At 44.2% G+C, this 20,684-nt stretch overlaps 1 protein-coding gene across 3 annotated transcripts in view; it reads left to right on the forward strand.

The window, feature by feature from the left end:
* tmcc3 (transmembrane and coiled-coil domain family 3) overlaps window positions 1-15,858 on the forward strand; it is a 33,775-nt gene extending 17,917 nt beyond the window's left edge. For all 3 annotated transcript variants that reach the window (XM_042335163.1, XM_042335164.1, XM_042335165.1), the window contains exons 2-5: window positions 5,765-5,830; window positions 9,601-10,529; window positions 13,850-13,985; window positions 15,343-15,858. In XM_042335163.1, the coding sequence (XP_042191097.1) occupies window positions 5,801-5,830; window positions 9,601-10,529; window positions 13,850-13,985; window positions 15,343-15,645 (1,398 nt within the window). In that variant the 5' untranslated portion in view covers window positions 5,765-5,800 and the 3' untranslated portion in view covers window positions 15,646-15,858. The remainder of the gene's footprint in view (window positions 1-5,764; window positions 5,831-9,600; window positions 10,530-13,849; window positions 13,986-15,342) is intronic.
* The last annotated feature ends 4,826 nt before the right edge of the window (window positions 15,859-20,684 follow it).

Below are 20,684 nucleotides of genomic sequence, written 5' to 3' on the forward strand. Positions count from 1 at the left end.
AATGTGACAGACCTTACATTGAAACAAGAAGTAAAAGAAACATCTTGTTCCAGACACAGCCGTGAACTGAAAGGCTAAGCAGGCTTCAGCAAACCCGGTCATGTGTTTTGTCTTACACATGATTTAACAGGACTTTTATTGTGCAACTGTGCCTGGGCTTGAGATAAATATAGAGGCGTAATCAGGACTATAATCATGAAGTGGTTAGAGCATTCACCTCGCAAACGATAGGATGTGGGTTCAATTCCCGGTCGAGGCGAAACCTTAGGCACATTTCCTTACTCCACATGCCTCTGTTTACCAGCAGTAAGTAGGAACCCGGGATAATAAAAAAATATATAAAATATTTCAAAAAAAATATATAAAAAAAACGTCAAACCACGACTGTTTGTGGGACGCTGCTGTGCACAATTGGCTCCTGTGTTTTGCCCACACAATATACAGTCAATTCACTTTATAGTGTGTTCTGTGAAGCGCTTTGAGACGTTTCAATGATGTGACAAGGCGCTGTATCAAATGCAATGATTATTATTATCACTGCTTACATCACTGCTATCGACTATTAATTCAAACAGACTTTGCTTTTGAAGTGTGGGGCTTTGCAACAACAACAAATTACATGTGTATAGCGTCTTTCACATTGGGCGGACGTCCCAAGGCGCTGGACAGTCAAGGATTTGGACCTGAGCTGGGGGTTGGAATCAGGAGGGAGAGCAGGGCGGGGAGGGTGGGGGTAGGAAGGTGACCGAAGGTGCAGTCGAAGAGAAGGGTCTTGAGACGGGCCTTGAAGGAGGAGAGGGAGGAAGTGAGGTAAAGGGTCTGTGGGATGGAGTTCCAAAGATGTGCAGCTCTTTAAATAGACAGTAAATGCAATGATTAATGAGAAAACATCAATTAGTTCAAAGGTTTCAATTGTGCTAATTTTATGACCTGAATCTCTTTTAAATAACTTAATGTATTACAGATTATTATACCCAACATGGAATGTACATTACAGCAACAGAGGACATGAAACGAGGAAAGAGAAGAGAAAATAATTCTATATAAACATGAAACTTCTGTGCCTGTGTTTGGCTGAACGGTCAATTTCCATAATGATTTTGCTCCAGTTTTTGGTTTCTCTTTCACTGCTGCTTCTTTTTTTTTCAATTCTGTTTCATAATACTTTATAACAACAATCCTTGCATTTGTCATAGCGCCTCATCACATCATTGAGACGTCTCAAAGCGCTTCACAGAATAGACTGTAAAGTGAATTGACTGTCCATTTTGTGGGCGAAACGCGACAGCAAATCGTGCACAGCAGCGTCCCACAAACAGTCGTGGATTGAGTGTCCAAATTATTATTTTATTGAAGGGATTATTACCCCCTGGAAAGCGATCCACCAATCGACTGACAACCGGGTTCCTACTTACTGCTGGTAAACAGATGCATGTGGAGTAAGGAAACTTGCCCATGGTTTCACCCTGCCCAGGAATCGAACCCCAGGTCCTCTCACTTAGAACCCCAGAACTTTATAACTCCCTTCTTATCCTTATTGTTGGTAACGACATGAAGTGTTTTGGGGGATGTCAGCATTGGAGACGAGTGATGTCAAAGCCTGAAACATAACTCTTCCACTTTCAGTATCCAGTCCTGGGTATTAAGGTCCATCAGGTCAGCCCCACCTTATCCTGATGCAGAGTAAAGCTCCTTTTACTGCAATAATAATGTACTTTACACCCAACCTCAGAGCAGCACTTACTGCCTTGTGGAGTCCTGTAGCTCAGTGGTTAAAGCCCTCACCTTGTAAGTGAGAGGACCTGGGTCCAATTCCCGGGCAGGGCAAAAAGTTGGGCAAATTTCCTTACTCCACACGCCTCGGTTTACCAGTAGGAACCCGGTCGTTAGTCAATTGGCAGATCGCATTTCTGGGGGTAATAATTCCTTCAAAAAAATTAATAATAATAAATTGGTCATTTCATTCCACGGCTGTTTGTAGGACACTGCGGTGCGCAATTGGCTGCCACGTGTCACCCACAAAATATACAGTCAATTCACTTCACAGTATATTCTGTGAAGCGCTTTGAGACGTCTCGAAGACGTGATAACAACAACAACAAAATTACATTTGTATAGGTAAAGTACTAAACCAAATGCAAGGATTATTTCTTTAATTTGTTTTTTTCGATTTCAGTATAGCAGTGAGTGAGATGGAGTAAAGACAGACAGGAACCTATTTTCTCGGTGCCCAACCCTGCAACACATCTTCCCTGTTAGTTGAACAGGTATGAGAGGCAGACTGTGTGGAAAAGTACTAAACTCCTCCGAAGGCATGTGGCTGTGAAGTCACTCCCTGACTCATACACCAGCTTCTCTAGACAGCTTCTCCTTTCCAATCCATCAATTCTGTCCATTTAAAAAANTATATTCTTAAGGACATCCCTTTACTATTACTTTAGAGAATATATAGTGTAGATCGGGAGAAACTGTTTCCTCTGGTGGGTGGGTCGGTAACCAGAGGCCACAGATAATTGGCAAAAGAACCAGAGGGGACCAGGAGAAATGTTTTAACTCAGAGAGTTACAGTCTGGAATGTATGACCTGAAAGGCTGATGGAAACAGATTCAGTGATAGCTTTCAAAAGGGAATTGGGCAGGGACTTGAAAAGGAAAAATGTGCAGAGCTCTGGGGTAAGAGCGGGGCAGTGGGTCTGGTTGGGGTAAGAGCGGGGGAGTGGGACTAGTTGGGGTAAGAGTGGGGGAGTGGGGACTAGTTGGGGTAAGAGCGGGGGAGTGGGACCAGTTGGTGGCTCTTTCAAAGAGCCGGCACAGGCTCGATGGGCTGAATGGCCTCCTTCTGTGTTGCAAGAACATACTAATTTGCCAGACGAAACAGGACCAAGGTCCATCTAGTTTGCCTTCCACCATCCTGGCAGTCGTTGACAAGTCGTGTCCCAAACTATTAATGTATCCCAAGATATTATTTTCTCGCAGAAATCTGTCTAATTTGTTCTTGAAACACTTCCTGTTTCCACCGTCTCTCTAGGGAGCCGTACTGTAACTTTACTACTCTAATAATCCTTACATTTGATATGTCAGCTTATCATGTTGTCGAGCCATCTCAAGCGCTTCACAGTATACACTGTAAAGTGTAGTGACTGTGTATTATTTGGGCGAAACGCAGCAGCCAATTGCGCAGATCAGTGTCACACAAACAGTCGTGGGTTGAGTGGCCAAATATGTTTTTTTTTGAAGGGATGATTGTCCCGGGAAAGCGATCTGCCAATCGACTAAGAACTGGGTTCGGACTTACTGCGAAGTAAACAGAGGCCTGTGGAAACTTGCCTCACCCTGAATCAGTCCGCAAGTCCTATGAATGCAAGTGGTTGTTTACTTCCTGGGACTATCCCCAAAGCGTTGAACCCAACACAATTACAGTGTTTTGGAAAAGCATTAATTTGCACGCTCAGGTAGATGGCAAAGGTTGCACCGAATGGGGTTAACAGTCAGACCTGCCGTTAGCAGTGAGTGACTACTAACCTTTGTGTTCCTGTCATTCAGAAAGTTATCAGATCTCTCTGTCACGTTCGGGCACCACCCTGTTAACAGGATTCTCAGGTTTCAGTGTGTTGCAGAAACTATTTTCGCAGCGGTTATTGTAAGATGTTAAAACATGTGTCACAAGGTTAAAAAAAAAGTCTGTTTTGGTCGCCCTCTACCATGAACGTTTTGTTGTTAGAAAGAAAGAGAGTGAGAGAGAGGGGGGGGGAGGGAGAGAGAGTAGAAGAGCATGAATTGTCAACATGTGTTGGCATATTCCCTATAGAAGTGCAAAGGTATGTTGTGGTTAGTTACGCAATCACAAACTAAACACAGAACTGCCTGGTGATCCCCAGCGCTGGAGCAAACAACAAACCAGAATAACCTGTACCTCGGCTACTGGCAACACCCACATTTGGCCGCTGCTGTTGCCCTCAGCTTTTCCTCGTATGGAACAGAACAAATATTTTGCCCACAAATATACAGTCAATTCACTGTACAGCATATTCTGTGAAGCGCTTTGAGACGTTGAGAAGACGTGATAAGGCGCTGTATCAAATGCAAGCATTAAAAAAACAAGAATGTTGCTCCACATGCCGAGGTTTAGGTGAAAACCGTTCCTCTCCTTGGAAGCAAACTCTTCCCCCCTCCCCCCCACCATACACGACTGCTTAAGGACAACTCTTGCCCAATAAATAGCTACTGTCCAACACAGTCACACACTGCACATCTCACGTACACTCTTGAGTGCAAGTTTAGTCCTGTAGCATTGTGGTTAGAGCACTCACCCCACAAGCGAGAGGACCCGGGTTCAATTCCCAGGCAGAGCGAAACCCACTCTACCAGTCAACTAACAACCGGGTTCCTACTGACTGCCGGTAAGCAGAGGCGTGAGGAGTAAGGAAACTTGCCTAAGGTTTTGCCCTGACCGGGAGTCGAACCCAGGTCCTCTCGCTTGCGAGGCGAGGGCTCTAACCACTGAGCTACAGGACTCCACGATTCCGAAATAAATTTTATATAACTCATAATTTGCATAAGTCAGATTAAATGTATGATCCCAACTGGTTTACTGCACTTCCCTTTTGCAGTACAGGAGGGGTCGGACATGTCAAGTCTGCACCCAGTAAACACACCTTCGTTCTAAACAGTTTCATGTTCAGCCTTACTCCGTCATCGCACTTCAAGTGTGGAGCGCAACTTCCTCACTCTCTCTCTCTGTTCCCTATTTTGCTGTTATTTGCTCTCTCTGCCTAGTTTGTCATTAGCATTTTTCGAAGAAACTCTCCAATCTTACCCATTTGTTTCTCTGAAGAATTTGCAAATCATTTGAAAAACACATGCAGTCAGGGGTGGGGAGGTCTTGTCAGTGTCTGTTCTGCAGCTGCAGTTTTTGTTAAGTACACGGAAGGCCCACATTACAGACAGCATTACGCTTTATTGCTTTGTTACAGTATTTAGCTAAAGCGCTTACTTACACGATGTGATAAGCTATAAATCATCAAATTCAGATTTTTACAAAAAAACTTTACAGTATATTAAGCATGCCATCTCAGAAATAAGTACGTCTGAGTTTACAGCGTATTCCGTGAAGCACTTTGAGACGTCTCAATGATGTGATTAGGTGCTTTATCAAATAATAATAGTAATAATCCTTGCATCTGATATAGCCCCTTATCACGTTATCGAGACGTCTCAAAGCGCTTCACAGGATATACTGTAAACTGAATTGACTGTGTATTTTGTGAAACGCGGCGGCCATTTGCGCACAGCAGCGTCCCACACACAGTCGTGGATTGAGTGACCGCATTTTAAAAAAAATATGATTAAATTGATAAGCTTATAAATCAGCAAATTCTGATTTTAATTAAGAATGTACAATATTTTACACGGATTGGTTTGAGGCTCGCCTTACACACCAGAAATAAGTTAAAGCGCTGTCGGAAATCAGCCTTGGAAATTAATTGCAAGAGGTTGCTGTACACGTACTGTACAATCAGCAACAGATTTGGACTTGATAAGCCCGTGACTGCACAGTGTGGGGCTGTGATAGGCCACTCGGCACTTCACCTCAGTCACAAATGACTGTTCTGTTGTGAAACAGTCAATTGGATCGGAGCAGTGAACAGTAAGGTTTTACAAGAGGTGTCAAACGTTCCTCAGCAAAGCTGCAGAACTATTCTCCTTACAGACCCAACAAGAACTATTCTCCTTTACAAAACTACAAATAACTATTCTCGTTACAGAATCACCTATGTTGAATTGACTGACTGACCAAAATCATGAGCGCAGAGGAGTGGAGAATTGGGAAGGTAATATAATGTGCTGTGTGTGTGTGTTATTAATGTAATATAATGTGCTGTGTGGTGTGTGTTATTAATGTAATATAATGTGCTGTGTGTGTGTATAATATTAATGTAATGTGCTGTGTGTGTGTGTGGGGGGTGGTGTTATTAATGTAATATTGTGCTGTGTGTGTGGGGGGGTGTTATTAATGTAATGTAATGTGCTGTGTGTGTGTGGGGGGGTGTTATTAATGTAATATTGTGCTGTGTGTGTGTGTGTGGGTGTTATTAATGTAATATTGTGCTGTGTGTGTGTGTGTATGATATTAATGTAATATAATGTGCTGTGTGTGTGTGGGGGGGTGGTGTTATTAATGTAATATTGTGCTGTGTGTGGGGGGGTGTTATTAATGTAATGTAATGTGCTGTGTGTGTGGGGGGGTGTTATTAATGTAATATTGTGCTGTGTGTGTGGGTGTTATTAATGTAATATTGTGCTGTGTGTGTGTATGATATTAATGTAATATAATGTGCTGTGTGTGTGCGTGTGCTTTATTATATTTTAAATGTTTTGCAGGAATAACCTTATGATTTGATCATTCACATTTAAGCTGCGGCACAAATACAAAGAGCAAAAGCAGGTCTGAGGGTAACATTGGCAAACAGAATGCTACCTGTAAGGTTACATTGAGGCTGTGCGAGTCAGTCAGTCAGTCAGTCAGAGAAGTTAGTTAGTTAGTTAGTTAGTTAGTTAGCTGTTAACACAATGGATCTGCCTAAAAGCAACACAGAGGCCATGTGTAACTTAATTGAATGCAAAATGCAACGATTTAATTCTGGTCCTCAAAGGAATTTACATTCAAATATTTCATCTTTTTAAAAATGTAATTTACCATTTGAAAGAATATTGCTGCTCAGTTATTACGTACTTTTTTTGCTCAGCCATATGTCTCAAACATGTGGAAACCCATCGCCGTTGCTCAAGAGGCTCCAAACCAGCGGAGAATTCCACACCTCCCCCCGACACATGGAAATCCCAGAGAGAGATTGTTGGAATGGAATGCGCTCTCTCTCTCTCTCTCTCTCCCCCGAGGGACACATCCTGTTTACTTAATTCCAGAGAGTATTAGGCACAGGTTGGCGAGAGCCAAGGCTTGGGGGGAGCCCAGAGTGTGCGTTGGGGTAACTGCTAACCAGATAAACCCACTAGTCTTGCCATTGAGAGCACTGTCTGGCTGCTTTCCCGCTGCTTGTCCAGCCAGGACCCCCCTCCCCGTTAGTTAGGGCTTTGGCTGTGGGGTTACCAGGAGCTGAGGGGGAGGATTCCCGGCCCCCAGTGACTGGTCGGCCCTTCCAGGTCCTGCTGATGAGTCGGACCGGACTGTGCTGCCATCAGCAGTGAGTGCCCTGGGACACTATTGTATTGTATCCTTGAAGTAGGTACAATAAGGAAATAACCTCGATTTAGTTTCCTGGCAATTAGAGGTGAAAATCTTATTAAAAGATGTCAATAAAGTGCTGTGAGTTTAAACTACGTTATATAACTAAAAGGGAAAAAAGCATTCCTGAGATACAATAGCATTCCTTGCTTTTTTTTATAATAATAATAAGCTCATTTGATACCTGGAGAAACTCCTTTTATTTTAATAACTTGCAGTTATACAGTCCTGTACACGGGGTAGTGTCTTGGAGTGCTTAGAAATAATAAGCATAGTAGTAATAATCCTGGGATTTGATACAGCGCCTTATCATGTCATCGAGACGTCTCAAAGCGCTTCACAGGATATACTGTACAGTGAATTGACTGTATTCACTTTGTGGGCGAAACGCAGCAGCTAATTGCGCACAGCAGCGTCCCACACACAGTCATGGATTGAGTTGCAAAATTATTATTAATTTATTTATTTAAAATGAAGGAATTATTACCCCCAGAAAAGTAATCCGCCAATCGACTAACAACCGCGTTCTACTTACTGCTTTAAACAGAGGCGTGTGGGCTAAGGAAACCTGCCTAAGGTTTCACCCTAACTGGGAATCAAACCCGGATAATCTTGAATCCAAAATCGAGGGAATCCGCTCAGCTGCCTCTGCCATGGCAACTACTACCCCCTCCCCATCTCCTCCTCCCACCCCAGCCCCTACCCACCCCTCCCTCCACACCTTTCAACATGTCTCCTCCTCCTCTCTCATCACCACCATAACCTGTATGAAACCCACCACCTGCTCCCTCAACTCCATCCCTACCCCCTCCTTACCTCCGAGCTCCACCTCCTTGCCCCTCTACTCACTGACATTGTTAACCTCTCCCTGTCCACTGGTGCTGTTCCCACCCCTTTAAAAACCGCTGTCATCACTCCTATCCTTAAAAACCCCTCCCTGGACCCTTCTCTACTCTCTAACTATCGCCCCATCTCCAACTTACCTTTCCTCTCCAAGATCCTAGAACTAGTTGTTGCTTCTCAGCTTCGCTCCTTCCTCTCCCTCCTCTCCCTTCTACCATCCTGTTTGCTCCCTCTGCTCAGCGGGCTCTGGCCTGCTTTGTGTCCCCTGCCTCGCTCGCCCTACTATAGGCGGCTGGGCTTTCCGCCACTCTGTGCCCACCTTCTGGAACTCCATCCCGCAGTCCCTATGCCTCGCTCCCTCCTTCGCCACCTTCAAGACCCACCTCAAGACTCTCTTCTTCGATCGTGCTTTTGATCTGCCTGCTTCCCCCCCCCCGCCCTCCCCCTCCCACACCCCGACCCTCAGCTCGGGTCTGCAACTCTGTCTGTCAATGCCTTGGGACGTCCTCCCGACGTTAAAAGGCGCTATACAAATGTAATTTTGTTGTTATTGTTATGTGGGGCTTGAAACCCACACCTTCCATCTCAAGGTGACCAGTAATTTGATCACTCAATCCACGACTGTTTGTGGGACGCTGCTGTGTGCAATTGGCTGCTGTGTTTTGCCCACAAAATACAGTCAATTCACTTTGCAGTATATGCTGTGAAGCGCTTTGAGAAGTCTCGATGACGTGATGAGGCGCTGTATCAAATGCCAGGATTATTATTATTATTATTAAGCGGTGAGTTATTTTGGGCAGAATCTCACTCACTGCTGTGGCCTCTCTAATAACTCGCTCAAGTACCTGTTCTGCGTGTATCAGCTGTTTAACAGTGTGTTTCATCAGAATATTTAATGTGACACAGCCTCGCCCACACACTCATAGAGCCGCAGGACAGTGATTAGAAGCAGAAACTATTGATATCACTCCCCTCTCTAGCCCAGGGCTGTATAGCCAAACCATAGCACAGAGATCAGAGGTAACAACAACAAATTACATTTACACAGCGCCCTTCACATGGGGCAGCGTCCTGGAGCACTTAACAGTGGTGGAGTCTGACCCTGAGCCAGCGGGAGAGGGAGGGAGGGGGTGACTGTGAGCACCATCAAGAAGGAAGGTCATTAGGTGGGATTTGAAGGTGGGGAGGGAGAGGGTAAGGCGGAGGACGTCACAGGGGTTCAACACCCCCCCCCACTCCCTTCCCCTCCCCCCCTTCAACTTGGACGCTGAACATTCAAGAACTTGTATGTTTTTTTAAATCCCACTCGTGCTGTAACTGAACAACATTTCTATGATTTGTAATTGGGTATAAATCTAGCACTGTTTTTTTTAATTTTGTTCTGAGTCAGGGTAATTTGCCCCAAAGGTGTAAACCGCTAACAAGATTTTTTGCAGTGAGGAAATATGAAAAGTATTTTCATATATTATATTATATTGTTATGTTATTGTATATATCTTCTCTGTTGTTTTTCAGACTGAACGCACCAATATGAGTTCCCTCAGTTTGCCTGGAAACATAAGACGTGGTGGCTCGGATACAAACCTCAACCTCACTGTGACGGACGGATTCCTGGACTTTCAAAGAGAGAGACTCAGCGCTGAACAACTCAAGCAAAAGGTGCTGAAGATCACGGAGCAGATCAGGATCGAGCAGGTGACCCGAGATGACAATGTGGCCGAGTACCTGAAGCTGGTGAATAATGCCGACAAGCAACAGTCCAGGCGCATCAAACAGGTGTTTGAGAAGAAGAACCAGAAGTCAGCCCACACCATCACCCAACTGCAGAAGAAACTCGAACACTACCACAAGAAGATGAAGGATGTGGAGCAGAACGGACCCAAAACTTCCAAGGAGTCTCTGAAGGACAGCCCGAACATGGTGAGGGACATTAACAGCAATGCCCGGCCTGGGTCCGGGGCTGGTATCTTGGAGGGAGGGAAAGGGGTGCCAGGGGTCACTCTGACACCCCCCACCTACGTCTTCAACAAGTCCCGGGAGTTCGCCAACCTCATACGCAACAAGTTTGGCAGCGCTGATAACATCTCACACTTGAAGACCTCCTCGATGGATGACTTTCGGAGGGATGGTGGGTCCAGGACATTGGGTGGAAGTGCCACGCTGGTGTCCAAGGACAAGTACCTGAGCGATGAGGATGACGACTGCTCCAATGGCAGTGCTTCTGGGGACAGTAATGGCAACTCGGATTTCGGACTTGCAGCCACAGGAAGCCCCAAGTCAAGCACACTCGAAAGAGAGCAGGGCAAGCTGTCCACCATATTTGATGAACTCAAAGAGATTAAAGACGCACAAACCCAGCTGTCAGACGATATTGAAAAGCTCAAAGTTCAATTTAAGCGGGATTACGCCTTGATTACTCAAGCTTTGCAAGAGGAACGTTACAGGTAACCACTTGCTCAGTAAGGGATTTGACATCTGGGATTTCCCGCACCCTTTGCTTTCAGATTATTCTGCTGAGACTTCAGATCCTAACAATCCTGGCATTTGACACAGCGCCTTATCACGTGGTTGACACATCTCAAAGCGCTTCACAGATTACACTGTAAAGTGAATTGAGACGTCAGCCAACTGGGCACAGCAGCGTCCCACAAACAGTCGTGGATTAAGTGACCAAATTATTATTATTTTTTTTTGAAGGGATCATTACTCCCGGAAACGTGATCCGCAGTTCGACTAGTAACCGAGTTTCTACTTACTGCTGATTAAACGGAGGCGTGTGCGAGGAGTAAGGAAACTTGGCCGTATTGTCTTGCTCGGGAATCGAAACCAGGGCTTCTCGCTTGCGAGGCGAGTGCTCTAACCACTACCCATCTCCACAACGCTATATAAACGTTAGCTGTTGATCCTCAGAAAAATTCTTTCCTGTTTAAAAAGAAGAGGAACTGATCAAAACTGAATCTGAAAGCTTCGTGACATACACTCTAACGTTTCTAATAATAAATAGTGAAGGGTTTTGCCCTTTTGCATTCGAAGCGCGTGAATGCTGAAACTCGGAGATGCAGTGACTGGGAGAAAAGAAAGATCAAAACTTTCTATATTAGTAAGAATGCAGCAAAGTACTGAACAATGTAATTCAAAGGGCTTTTTTTGTGTGGGTGGTAACAGAACAATGGACTTGATTTGAAGATGATAGACATTGATATTGATTCACTGTCACACTAACTAACATTAGTCTGTAGTTAAGCATTCGTTCTGGCTTGTCAATGCAATTAGTACTGATAGTGAATAAGCCTCATCCTTTGGAAAGCTGCCTCCTTGGCTCACAATCTAAAGGCAATCTTTCTATGACTAACTGACTGTTTACATGTCCAACATCTTCATTAGGCGTTGACCTTGATTTTAATATCAACAACATCAAAATAGCTTTTGAGACGGTGTTGTGTTTAGCTTGAAGAAATTCCCCCAAACTATAAGAGAGAGGAATACAGATTGTTCTTGTTTTGTTTTGACATAATTTATTTGGTTTTGTATCCTACTTTTCATATATTTTATATAGGAACAGGAGTAGACCATTCAGCCCCTCGAACCTGTTCTGCCATTCTATCAGATCATGGTGAGAGGACCCGGGTTCGATTCCTGGTCCGGGCGAAACCTTAGGCAACTTTCCTTAGGCAGTAAGTAGTAGGAACCCACTTGTTAGTCAATTGGCAGATCTCTTTCCGGGGGTAATAATCCCTCGAAAAAAAACAAAAAAATTGGGCCAATCGCCCACAAAATACACAGTCACTACACTTTACAAGATATTCTGTGAAGCGCTTTGAGACGTCTCGAAGACGTGGTGAGGCGCTGTATCAAATGCAAGGATTATTATTATTATTAATGTTTTGCCAATCTTATTTCTGGCTCATTAACAGGATTTGGATGGGCAGATATTTCACTAGAGACAGATGTTTCCTGACTCCACACGTCTCTGTTCACTCAGCAATAAGTAGGAGCCGGTTGTTAGTTGATAGGCGGATCACTTTCCAAGGCTAATAATCCTCAAAGACAACGTGATCTCTCAACCCACGGCTGTTTGTGGGACAGACGCTGCTGTGCACAATTGACTGCTACGTTTCGCCCACAAAATACAGTCAATTCACTTTACAGTGTGTCCTGTGAAGCGCTTTGAGATGTCTCGATGATATGATGGGGAACTACATCAAATGCAAGGATCATTATTATTATTTTCACGGGGATTGTTGACGGGATTTCCCCGGGAGAAATTCCCTTGTCTTAACCCTTTCACGGTTTGCCTCACAACAGATGTTAAGCTAATTGATCTGAAATTCATAACTTCGTGTTAACCAATATTTTGGAAGAAAAATAAGGTACAGGATCGATCTGAATCCCAAATTAATTACATTTCTGCAATAATACTGTCCCTACATCATCTTTTTCTCCTGTCTATCCCTCGCTATTGAATGTAATTACAAAGAACTCTGATATAAATTCTCTGCTTCCATTGTGCCACAGAAATTGAATCATAACGACAAAAGCACAAGACATCACTGAACAAGAAAGAATAGGTCTTTAAGTCGATAAAGCACTTTCCTTTATGTACCGAGCGCAGTGCACTCCATCACTGCCAATTGAATCCTCTTCTTGTTTTGAAGAACATAGTAACCGGAGGAGGCCATTCAGCCCCTTGAGCCTGTTCCGCCATTCTGTTAGGTCAGGGCTGATCTGCACCTCAACTCCTAGAAAAATGATGGTGTGGGATGGGAAGCGCTTTGAGGCGTCTCAACGACGTATTAAGGCGCTATATCAAATACAAGGATTATTATTATTATTATTTCCAAGCCATTAATGTACTGTGCTGAGCAGGACTTGTACATGCAATGTGGACGTGAAACACCAGATGGAGCTTTATTAAAGGTTAACAGTTTAAACTCGACCTAAACACAAACCACATTTGTTTTGTAGTTCAGTGCATTCCCCTGAAGTAAAGGTTAAAGCTGTATTTTCCCTAATTCAATAGACAAGTTATTTTGATTACAAATCGGGCAGCACCATAAGCTTATCATAACCACAAGAAGTCCTGTAGCTCAGGGGTTAGAGCCCTCGTCTCACAAGCGAGAGGACCTGGGTTTGATTCCCGGGCAGAGCAAAACCTTAGGCAAGTTTCCTTACTCCACACACCTGTTTACCAGCAGTCAGTAGGAACCCGGTTAATAATAATAATAATCCTTGCATTTGATATAGCGCTTTTCACGTCGGGAGGACGTCCCAAAGCGCTTCACAGAACACACTGTAAAGTGAATTGACTGTATATTTATGGGCGAACGCGGCAGCCAATTGCGCACAGCAATGTCCCACAAACAGTCGTGGATTGAAAATGACCAATTTATTATTGTTTTGGTTTTGGAGGATTATTATTAGGCTCTGTGTGGAGTAAGGAAACTTGCCCAAGGTTTCGCCCTCTGCCTGGAATTGAACTCGGGTCTCTCGCTTGCAAAGCGAGTGCTCTAACCACTGAGCTACAGGTCGATTGGCGGAACACTTTTCTGGGAGTAATAATCCCTTCAAAGAATTAAAGTAAATAATAAAAAAAATTGGTCTCTCAATCCACGGCTGTTTGGGGGACACTGCTGTGCGCAATTGGCCCACAAATATACAGTCAATCCACTTTACAGTGTATTCTGTGAAGCGCTTCAAGGCGTCTCGAAGACGCGATAAGGCGCTGTATCAAATGGAAGAATTATTATTATTATTTTATTTTCAGATCCAAGCATTTGGAAGACCAACTGAATGATCTGACGGAGCTTCACCAGCACGAGACGATCGACCTGAAGCAGGAACTCGCTAGCATTGAAGAGAAAGTGACTTATCAATCTTACGAGAGAGCTCGAGACATTCAAGTATGTGTTTTTAATTGGTGAATTTATTCATAACTTCGGATTGCATCTGGAGTACTGTAGGGTAATGTGAAGTCCTGCAGTGTAGTGTTTAGCTACAGAGAAACTAGTTCCTCTGGTGGGGAATCCAGAACAAGGAGGGCATCATCTTAAAATTAGAGCCGGGCCATTTCGGGGTGAAATCAGGGGCAGTTTTTCACCCAAAGGGGAGTGGGAATCTGGAGTTCAAGGGGGAGTTGAAAATAAGGAGTTCAAATTCATCACCAACATTCTCGGTTCCCTTTCCCAGAGCCCAGTTGCTGTCGGTGAAACAGCTTGCGCTGGTTTTGTGTGTTTGTTCCCCTTGGGGCAGTGTCCACAAGCTTGCCACCGCTTCCTCCTCACACAGGAGCATAATGTACCTGAGAGAGAGCGAGCGAGCGAGAGAGAGAGAGAGAGAGAGAGGGGATTTGCCACCCACCACAGCGGAACTAATCGTTCATTTCAAACGAAATAAGAATTAGCGAACATTTAAATACATGTACCATGTCAATGTTATTTCATCGTTAGGTGCCAGCCCGGCTTAATCCTCTTCTTGTTTTAAAGAACATAGTAACCGGAGGAGGCCATTCAGCCCCTTGAGCCTGTTCCGCCATTCTGTTAGATCAGGGCTTTAAACACCAGACGGAGCTTTATTAAAGGTTAACAGTTTAAACTCAACCTAAACACAAACCACATTTGTTTTGTAGTTCAGTGCATTCCCCTGAAGTAAAGGTTAAAGCTGTATTTTCCCAAATCGGGCAGCACCATACGCTTATCATAACCACAAGAGGTCCTGTAGCTCAGTGGTTAGAGCCTCGCCTCGCAAGCGAGAGGACCTGGGTTTGATTCCCGGGCAGAGCAAAACCTTAGGCAAGTTTCCTTACTCCACACGCCAGGGGAGGGGGAGGAGCTGGGGGGGGGGAAGGTGACCAAAGGTGCCGTCGAAAAGAAAGGTCTTCAGCCGAGACCTGAAAATGGGAAGAGAGGGAGCGAGGGGAAGGGAGTGAGGAAGGCGGTTCCAGGGCCTCGGGGCATAGTGGCTGAAGGCACGGCCACCGAGGGGGGAGTGGAGGACTCGGGGGACGAGGAGGAGGTCAGACCCAGAGTTCCAAAGTTTCGGGGTGTAGTGGCTGAAAGCCCGGCTGCTGACGATGGAGCGGAGAGGACGAGGGACAAATAGGAGTGGAGTGGGGAGAAAGCAGCTTCACCTCTCAGTCAGAAGTTTCTTTTCTTCTTAAAATCTTCTCTTGTGTCGCACGTTGTCAAACCTCTGCAGGCGTGTCCACTAACAAGAAGCCTGTTTGTTTGTGTTTGTGTTTGTGTTTGTGTTGGGGGACAGGAAGCCCTGGAATCGTGTCAGACTCGAATCGCCACGTTAGAGCTCCATCATCAGCAGCAGCAAGTGGTGCAGATCGAACACGCCAATGCCAAGGTCCTCCTCGCCAAGTGCATCAATGTCCTGCTGGCCATCATGACCGTCATCCTCGTGTGCGTCTCGACCATCGCCAAGTTCAGTGTCCCTCTGCTGAAGAGTCGCTTCCACGTACTGTGCACGGTCTGCTCGGTGCTGCTCATCTTCATCTTGTGGAAGAAATGGGATGACATTCAGTGTCTTGTTGAGCACATCATTGTATCCAGGTGATCCTCTGTGTAATTTTACCATATTTATCCCTTTTTTTAATGAACGTCACTATTCCGGAAATAAAAAAACTTGCAAAAGATATTCAGTGACACAAAAAGGTTATATGTTCAGCTCCACACGCGTGTGATTGATGTCCAAAGGACAGCGTTTTACCAATATTTCCACAGATATTAATTTTGTTGTAAGATACACTCCTGGTTTTATTGTTACGTCGGCCACTGAAATAATTCCTGGGAGGCCTTATAATAATAATAATAATTAATAATTTGGCCACTCAATCCACGGCTGTATGTGGGACGCTGCTGTGCATAATTGGCTGCCGCGTTTCGCCCACAAAGTATACAGTCACTACACTTTACAGTATATTCTGTGAAGCGCTTTGAGACATCTCGAAGACAATATGAGACGCTGTATCAACTGCAAAGATTATTATTATTATTATTATGTGTTTCTTGTAATGTATTAATATTTTCTTTGACATTCCTGCCCTGTAAGGAATTTCTTGCATCTGTTTTAATCACTTGGCCAAGAGGGGCAACCAGGCTATGGATGTGGTTCTTCACCTCTTTTTATTTATTGGATCAACTGGATAAAGTAAAATTATGATGAATGTATTCACGGCAGGCACGTCTGTTTACTAAAGCTCCTCACATAATGACCTGGATTAAGCAGCTGGTGTGAGTAAACCTGATATTCAGCACTGGCTTTAGCCCTTGAGAACATCAAGATGGCTGGCACATCGCAAGCTGTGCTGTAAAGGTCCTCCCACCACCCTCACGGCGGGTGTTCGTCTGCCAAATAGCTGATGAGGAAACTCTGAGACTTGGGGCCAGAGCTGCTGGAAGGTGTTACCTGCAATCCAAGTTCTTGAACACGTGTTCGTACGTCCAGGGCTTGGAATCCGCTTAGACTGGTTTGCAGAGAGGCCGGCAACTGCTGCTTAAACTCCGCACCTCCATGTGGTGGAATCGTTGCTCAATGGGGAGGCATGTGGTTGTGTCTGAACTGTGGGAAGTAAGAGGATAACAATATTCCCATACTGGTGAGTCACGCTCACCAAACAGTAGGAAGCCCATCAGAGGTTTGAATGGCTACTATGTGGTTTTAGCCTCTGTTTACCCAACAGTCAGTAGGAAACCGGTTGTTTGTCAATTGGAGGATCACTTTCCAGGGGTAATAATCCCTTCAAAAGATAAATAATCATAATAATAATTTGGTCACTCAATCCATGACTGTTTGTGAGACAATGCTGTGCATAATTGACTGCTGAGTTTTACTTTACGGTATATTCTGTGAAGCGCTTTGAGACGCCTCAAAGACGTGATAAGGCGCGATATCAAATGCAAGGATTATTATTATTATTAGACCCCAATCCCACATCTTGGGGTTTCCAAGCCTTGGCTGCTGCCAATTTGTGCCTAATAATCTCTGGAATTAGAGGGAGTCTGTGCAGAGAGAGAGAGAGAACATATTCCATTCCAAACCTAGGAATTCACATGCGTAGATAGTATAAATCTGTCGGGTTTGGATGCTCTTAAGTGTGGTGATAGGTTTTCACATGTGTCTAACCCTGGCTGACCAAAACCAAAATCGGTTTATACACAATGGCTGGCTCATAAATGTAATTTACTGATAAAAAATGTCTTCATCAACCACAACATACGGAAATGGAAGTGTCAAACCACCTGAATAGAGATGGTTAGGCTCCTTAGAGGGTGTCGTGGGAGACAAATGTGCCTAATCTGTATTTATACTAAACTGTTAATTCTGTCAGTTGGACCAGAAAAAGGAATGTCATTGAGATGAGTGTTTCAGTGAAATCAGAGATAATTTTTCAGGACACTTTAACTTAAGCTGCTTTGAAGAAAAAGTATTTCAAATGGACCAATACAGTCACATACCTCACATTCAGCCATATTTATTATGACCAAAAGGGCCTATTTTGACCCCGTGCAGTCCTGTGGTTTAGTGGTTAGAGCATTCACCTCACAAGCGACAAGACCTGGATGTGATTCCCTGGCAGGCGAAACATTCCTTACTCCACATATCTCTGCTTTCCTAGTAAGCAGGAACCCGGTTGTTAGCCGATTGAGGGAATCGCTTTTCTGCGGGTAATAAATCCCTCCAAAATAAATAAACAGATAAATAATTTGGTCTCTCAATTCACAACTCTGTATGGGGCACTGCTGTGCGCAATTGGCTGCCGCGTTTCGCCCACAAAATGTAACAGTCAATTCACTTTACAGTATATTCTGTGAGGCGCTTAGAGATAAGGTGCTATATCAAATGCAAGGATTATTACCATTATTATTATTACTGTAGAACTTATCTGGTATATTATAATGCACTGCCATAAGCTAAATTACTAAAGTGCCATTCAATGCCTCAAAATTGTTTTGCAGAGTTCAGTCAATCCTCTCAACACAACCGGCCAATAAATGATAAAGAGGACAGTTGTGCTTTGAAGCTCTTGCCAGTCATTATCATTGTGGCAGATAATTATTTGGGGAGGACAAGTTTGCAGGGCTATGGGGAGAGAGAGAGAGAGAGAGCAGGGGAGTGGGATTGATTTGGAAGCTCCTTTCAAAGTGCTGGCACAGAGCTGATGGACCGAATGGCCTCCTTCTGTGCTGTATGATTCTATGATTCTACGTCCTGCAGTAAACAGAATGTGCTCCCTCTGTAAGCAAACCGTTATTTAATTATATGTGTTCCTGTCCATTTCATTCTTCCCAGTAAACATGAAAGAGGCCATATCTTTCTCTCTGTATTGCTGTTAATAAAGACCTACTCTTTGTACTTTGTATTTTTTTCCTCTATCTAAAATGAGATCCAGCATTGAACGCTGACCAAATTATGCGGGTGATTAATTATGAACAAAATGACTTGACTGATTGACGCACAGCCGGTTGATTGATTCTATGATTCAGAAGTGAAAAGATCATTCCTTGAATAGTGGAAGAATCATTGTTTGATTTAAAATGAATTTGTTTTATGTTTCAAAGATTGAGTCCTAGGCTGACAGAATTTGGATCCAGGTACAGCGAATGAAACATCACCACCATTGATTTAAAATAGCTTTGAGTCTATTCAAATAGACTTCCGACTGACCTTGTTTTTAAAAGAGTTTAAAAAGTTTCAGCTACGTGACACCAGTTGAAGGAACTCCTGTCAATTTGTACTGTTTGATATTACCTGTATCTTCGAAGGCTGGTTCAGGTGGTTTAGTTTGGAATTCACCCAAAAATAATAATAATAATAACAATAATAATAATAAACCTTGCATTTGATATAACCCCTTAACACATCTTCAAGACGTCTCAAGTGCTTCACAGAATATACTGTAAAGTGAATTAACTGTGTGCCAATTGCGCACACAGTGTCCCACAAACAGTCGTAAAACTAGGTTTGCCTCATTTTACAAATATCCTCCCTTGTCTTTTTTGAAATCAAACATTCAGACGGACTCTATTACAAAAAACTGGAAGTTTAAAACCCATTGGAAGCTTCACTGGATGGACAGAAAGGTACCAAATTCCTATGAGGAAATAAGAGAAATGATTTGTCCCTAAATCAAACGCAAGGATTATTATTATTTCTTCCTGCTTAAATTTAACTTCAGAAGATTACATTAACTTAGACGCTACATTATGGACCCGTTACGAGTAGCCTTCCTTGCCATAACATTTTCTAGGCCAAAGATAAGAAACCACAATATCTTGTTGCCTGATTTGGCTGTTCACCTCCCAAATGCACAGTTTCTGCACTTACAGTATATTTTGCATATTTTGTAAAGTGCTTTTGCAGATGTGAAAGAAGCTACGGTATATCAACAACAAGATTACACGTGTACAGCGCCTTTCACGGCGGGAGGACGTCCCGAGGCGCTGGACAGTGACAGCATTTCAGACCCGAGCTGGGGATGGGGGGGCGTGGGGGGGTGGGAGAGGAAGGGGGGTGACCAATGGCATGGTTGAAGAGGAGGGTCTTGAGGGGGGACTTGCAGGAGGCTAAGGAGGGGGTGAGGCGGAGTGACTGTGGGATGAAGTTCCAGAGGTTGGGGGCAGAGTGGCTGAAGGCTCTCCCACCAATGGTGGGGCGGGTGGGTCGGGGGACGTGGAGCAGCCGGAGCGGCTGAGCGGAGGGAGCGAGCGGGTTGGTCAGGGGTTAGGAGGTCACAGAGGTAGGGTGGGGCGAGGCCATGGAGGGCTTTGTAGGTGAGGACCAGGATCTTGAACTGGATCCTCTGAAGGATAGGGAGCCAATGGAGTCGGGCGAGAGTGGGGAGATGGGGTCACGGAGTTTGGTGCGGGAGAGGACACGGGCTGCAGAGTTCTGGATTATCTGCAGCTGTGGAGGGAGGAGTTGGGAAGGCCGACAATCAGGGAGTTTGCACAGTTGAGTCTGGAGGTGATGAAGGCACGAACAAGAGTTTCAGCGCCTGAGGGGTGAGGTAGTGGCGGAGTCGGGCGATGTTCCGGAGGTGAGGGAAAGATTATATATCAGATGCAAAGATTATTCATAATCCACAGTAACTACTCTTTTCAGTATATCCTGCAAAGCGCTTTGAGACATCTCAACAATGTAATAAGGCGCTACATCGAATGCAAGGATTATTACTATTGTGGAAACTTTAAAGATTTATTTCCTTTCTTTCTGAAGCTCTCATGTCCTACCCTTGAACACGTTGAATTATTGCAAAATTTAGTCTACATGCACACAAAAATAATAGTGTTGGGATACCATACCAAATACTTCCTGTGGCCCTTTACTTCTTTAGGTTTAGAGTACATACTCAATAAAACATAACGGAACAGTCCCTGCACCTCTAGAACCACATCAAACCTAATGTGGGTGGGGTCAAATGTGTTGTGTGAAAATTATTACTTTCTTCAACGTACTGTTAAAACTTTCAAGAGAGAAACCTTCCTGTTTTTCAACACCTTAACAGGAACTCGTGACGTCTGAACACATAACATCTAATCAATCTTTGTGGAAATACTGCTGCAATCAGCAAAGAGTATTGGTACCAACAGAAA

The sequence above is a fragment of the Callorhinchus milii genome, unplaced genomic scaffold, assembly GCF_018977255.1.
Source record: "Callorhinchus milii isolate IMCB2004 unplaced genomic scaffold, IMCB_Cmil_1.0 Scaffold5, whole genome shotgun sequence".
NCBI lineage: Eukaryota > Metazoa > Chordata > Chondrichthyes > Chimaeriformes > Callorhinchidae > Callorhinchus > Callorhinchus milii.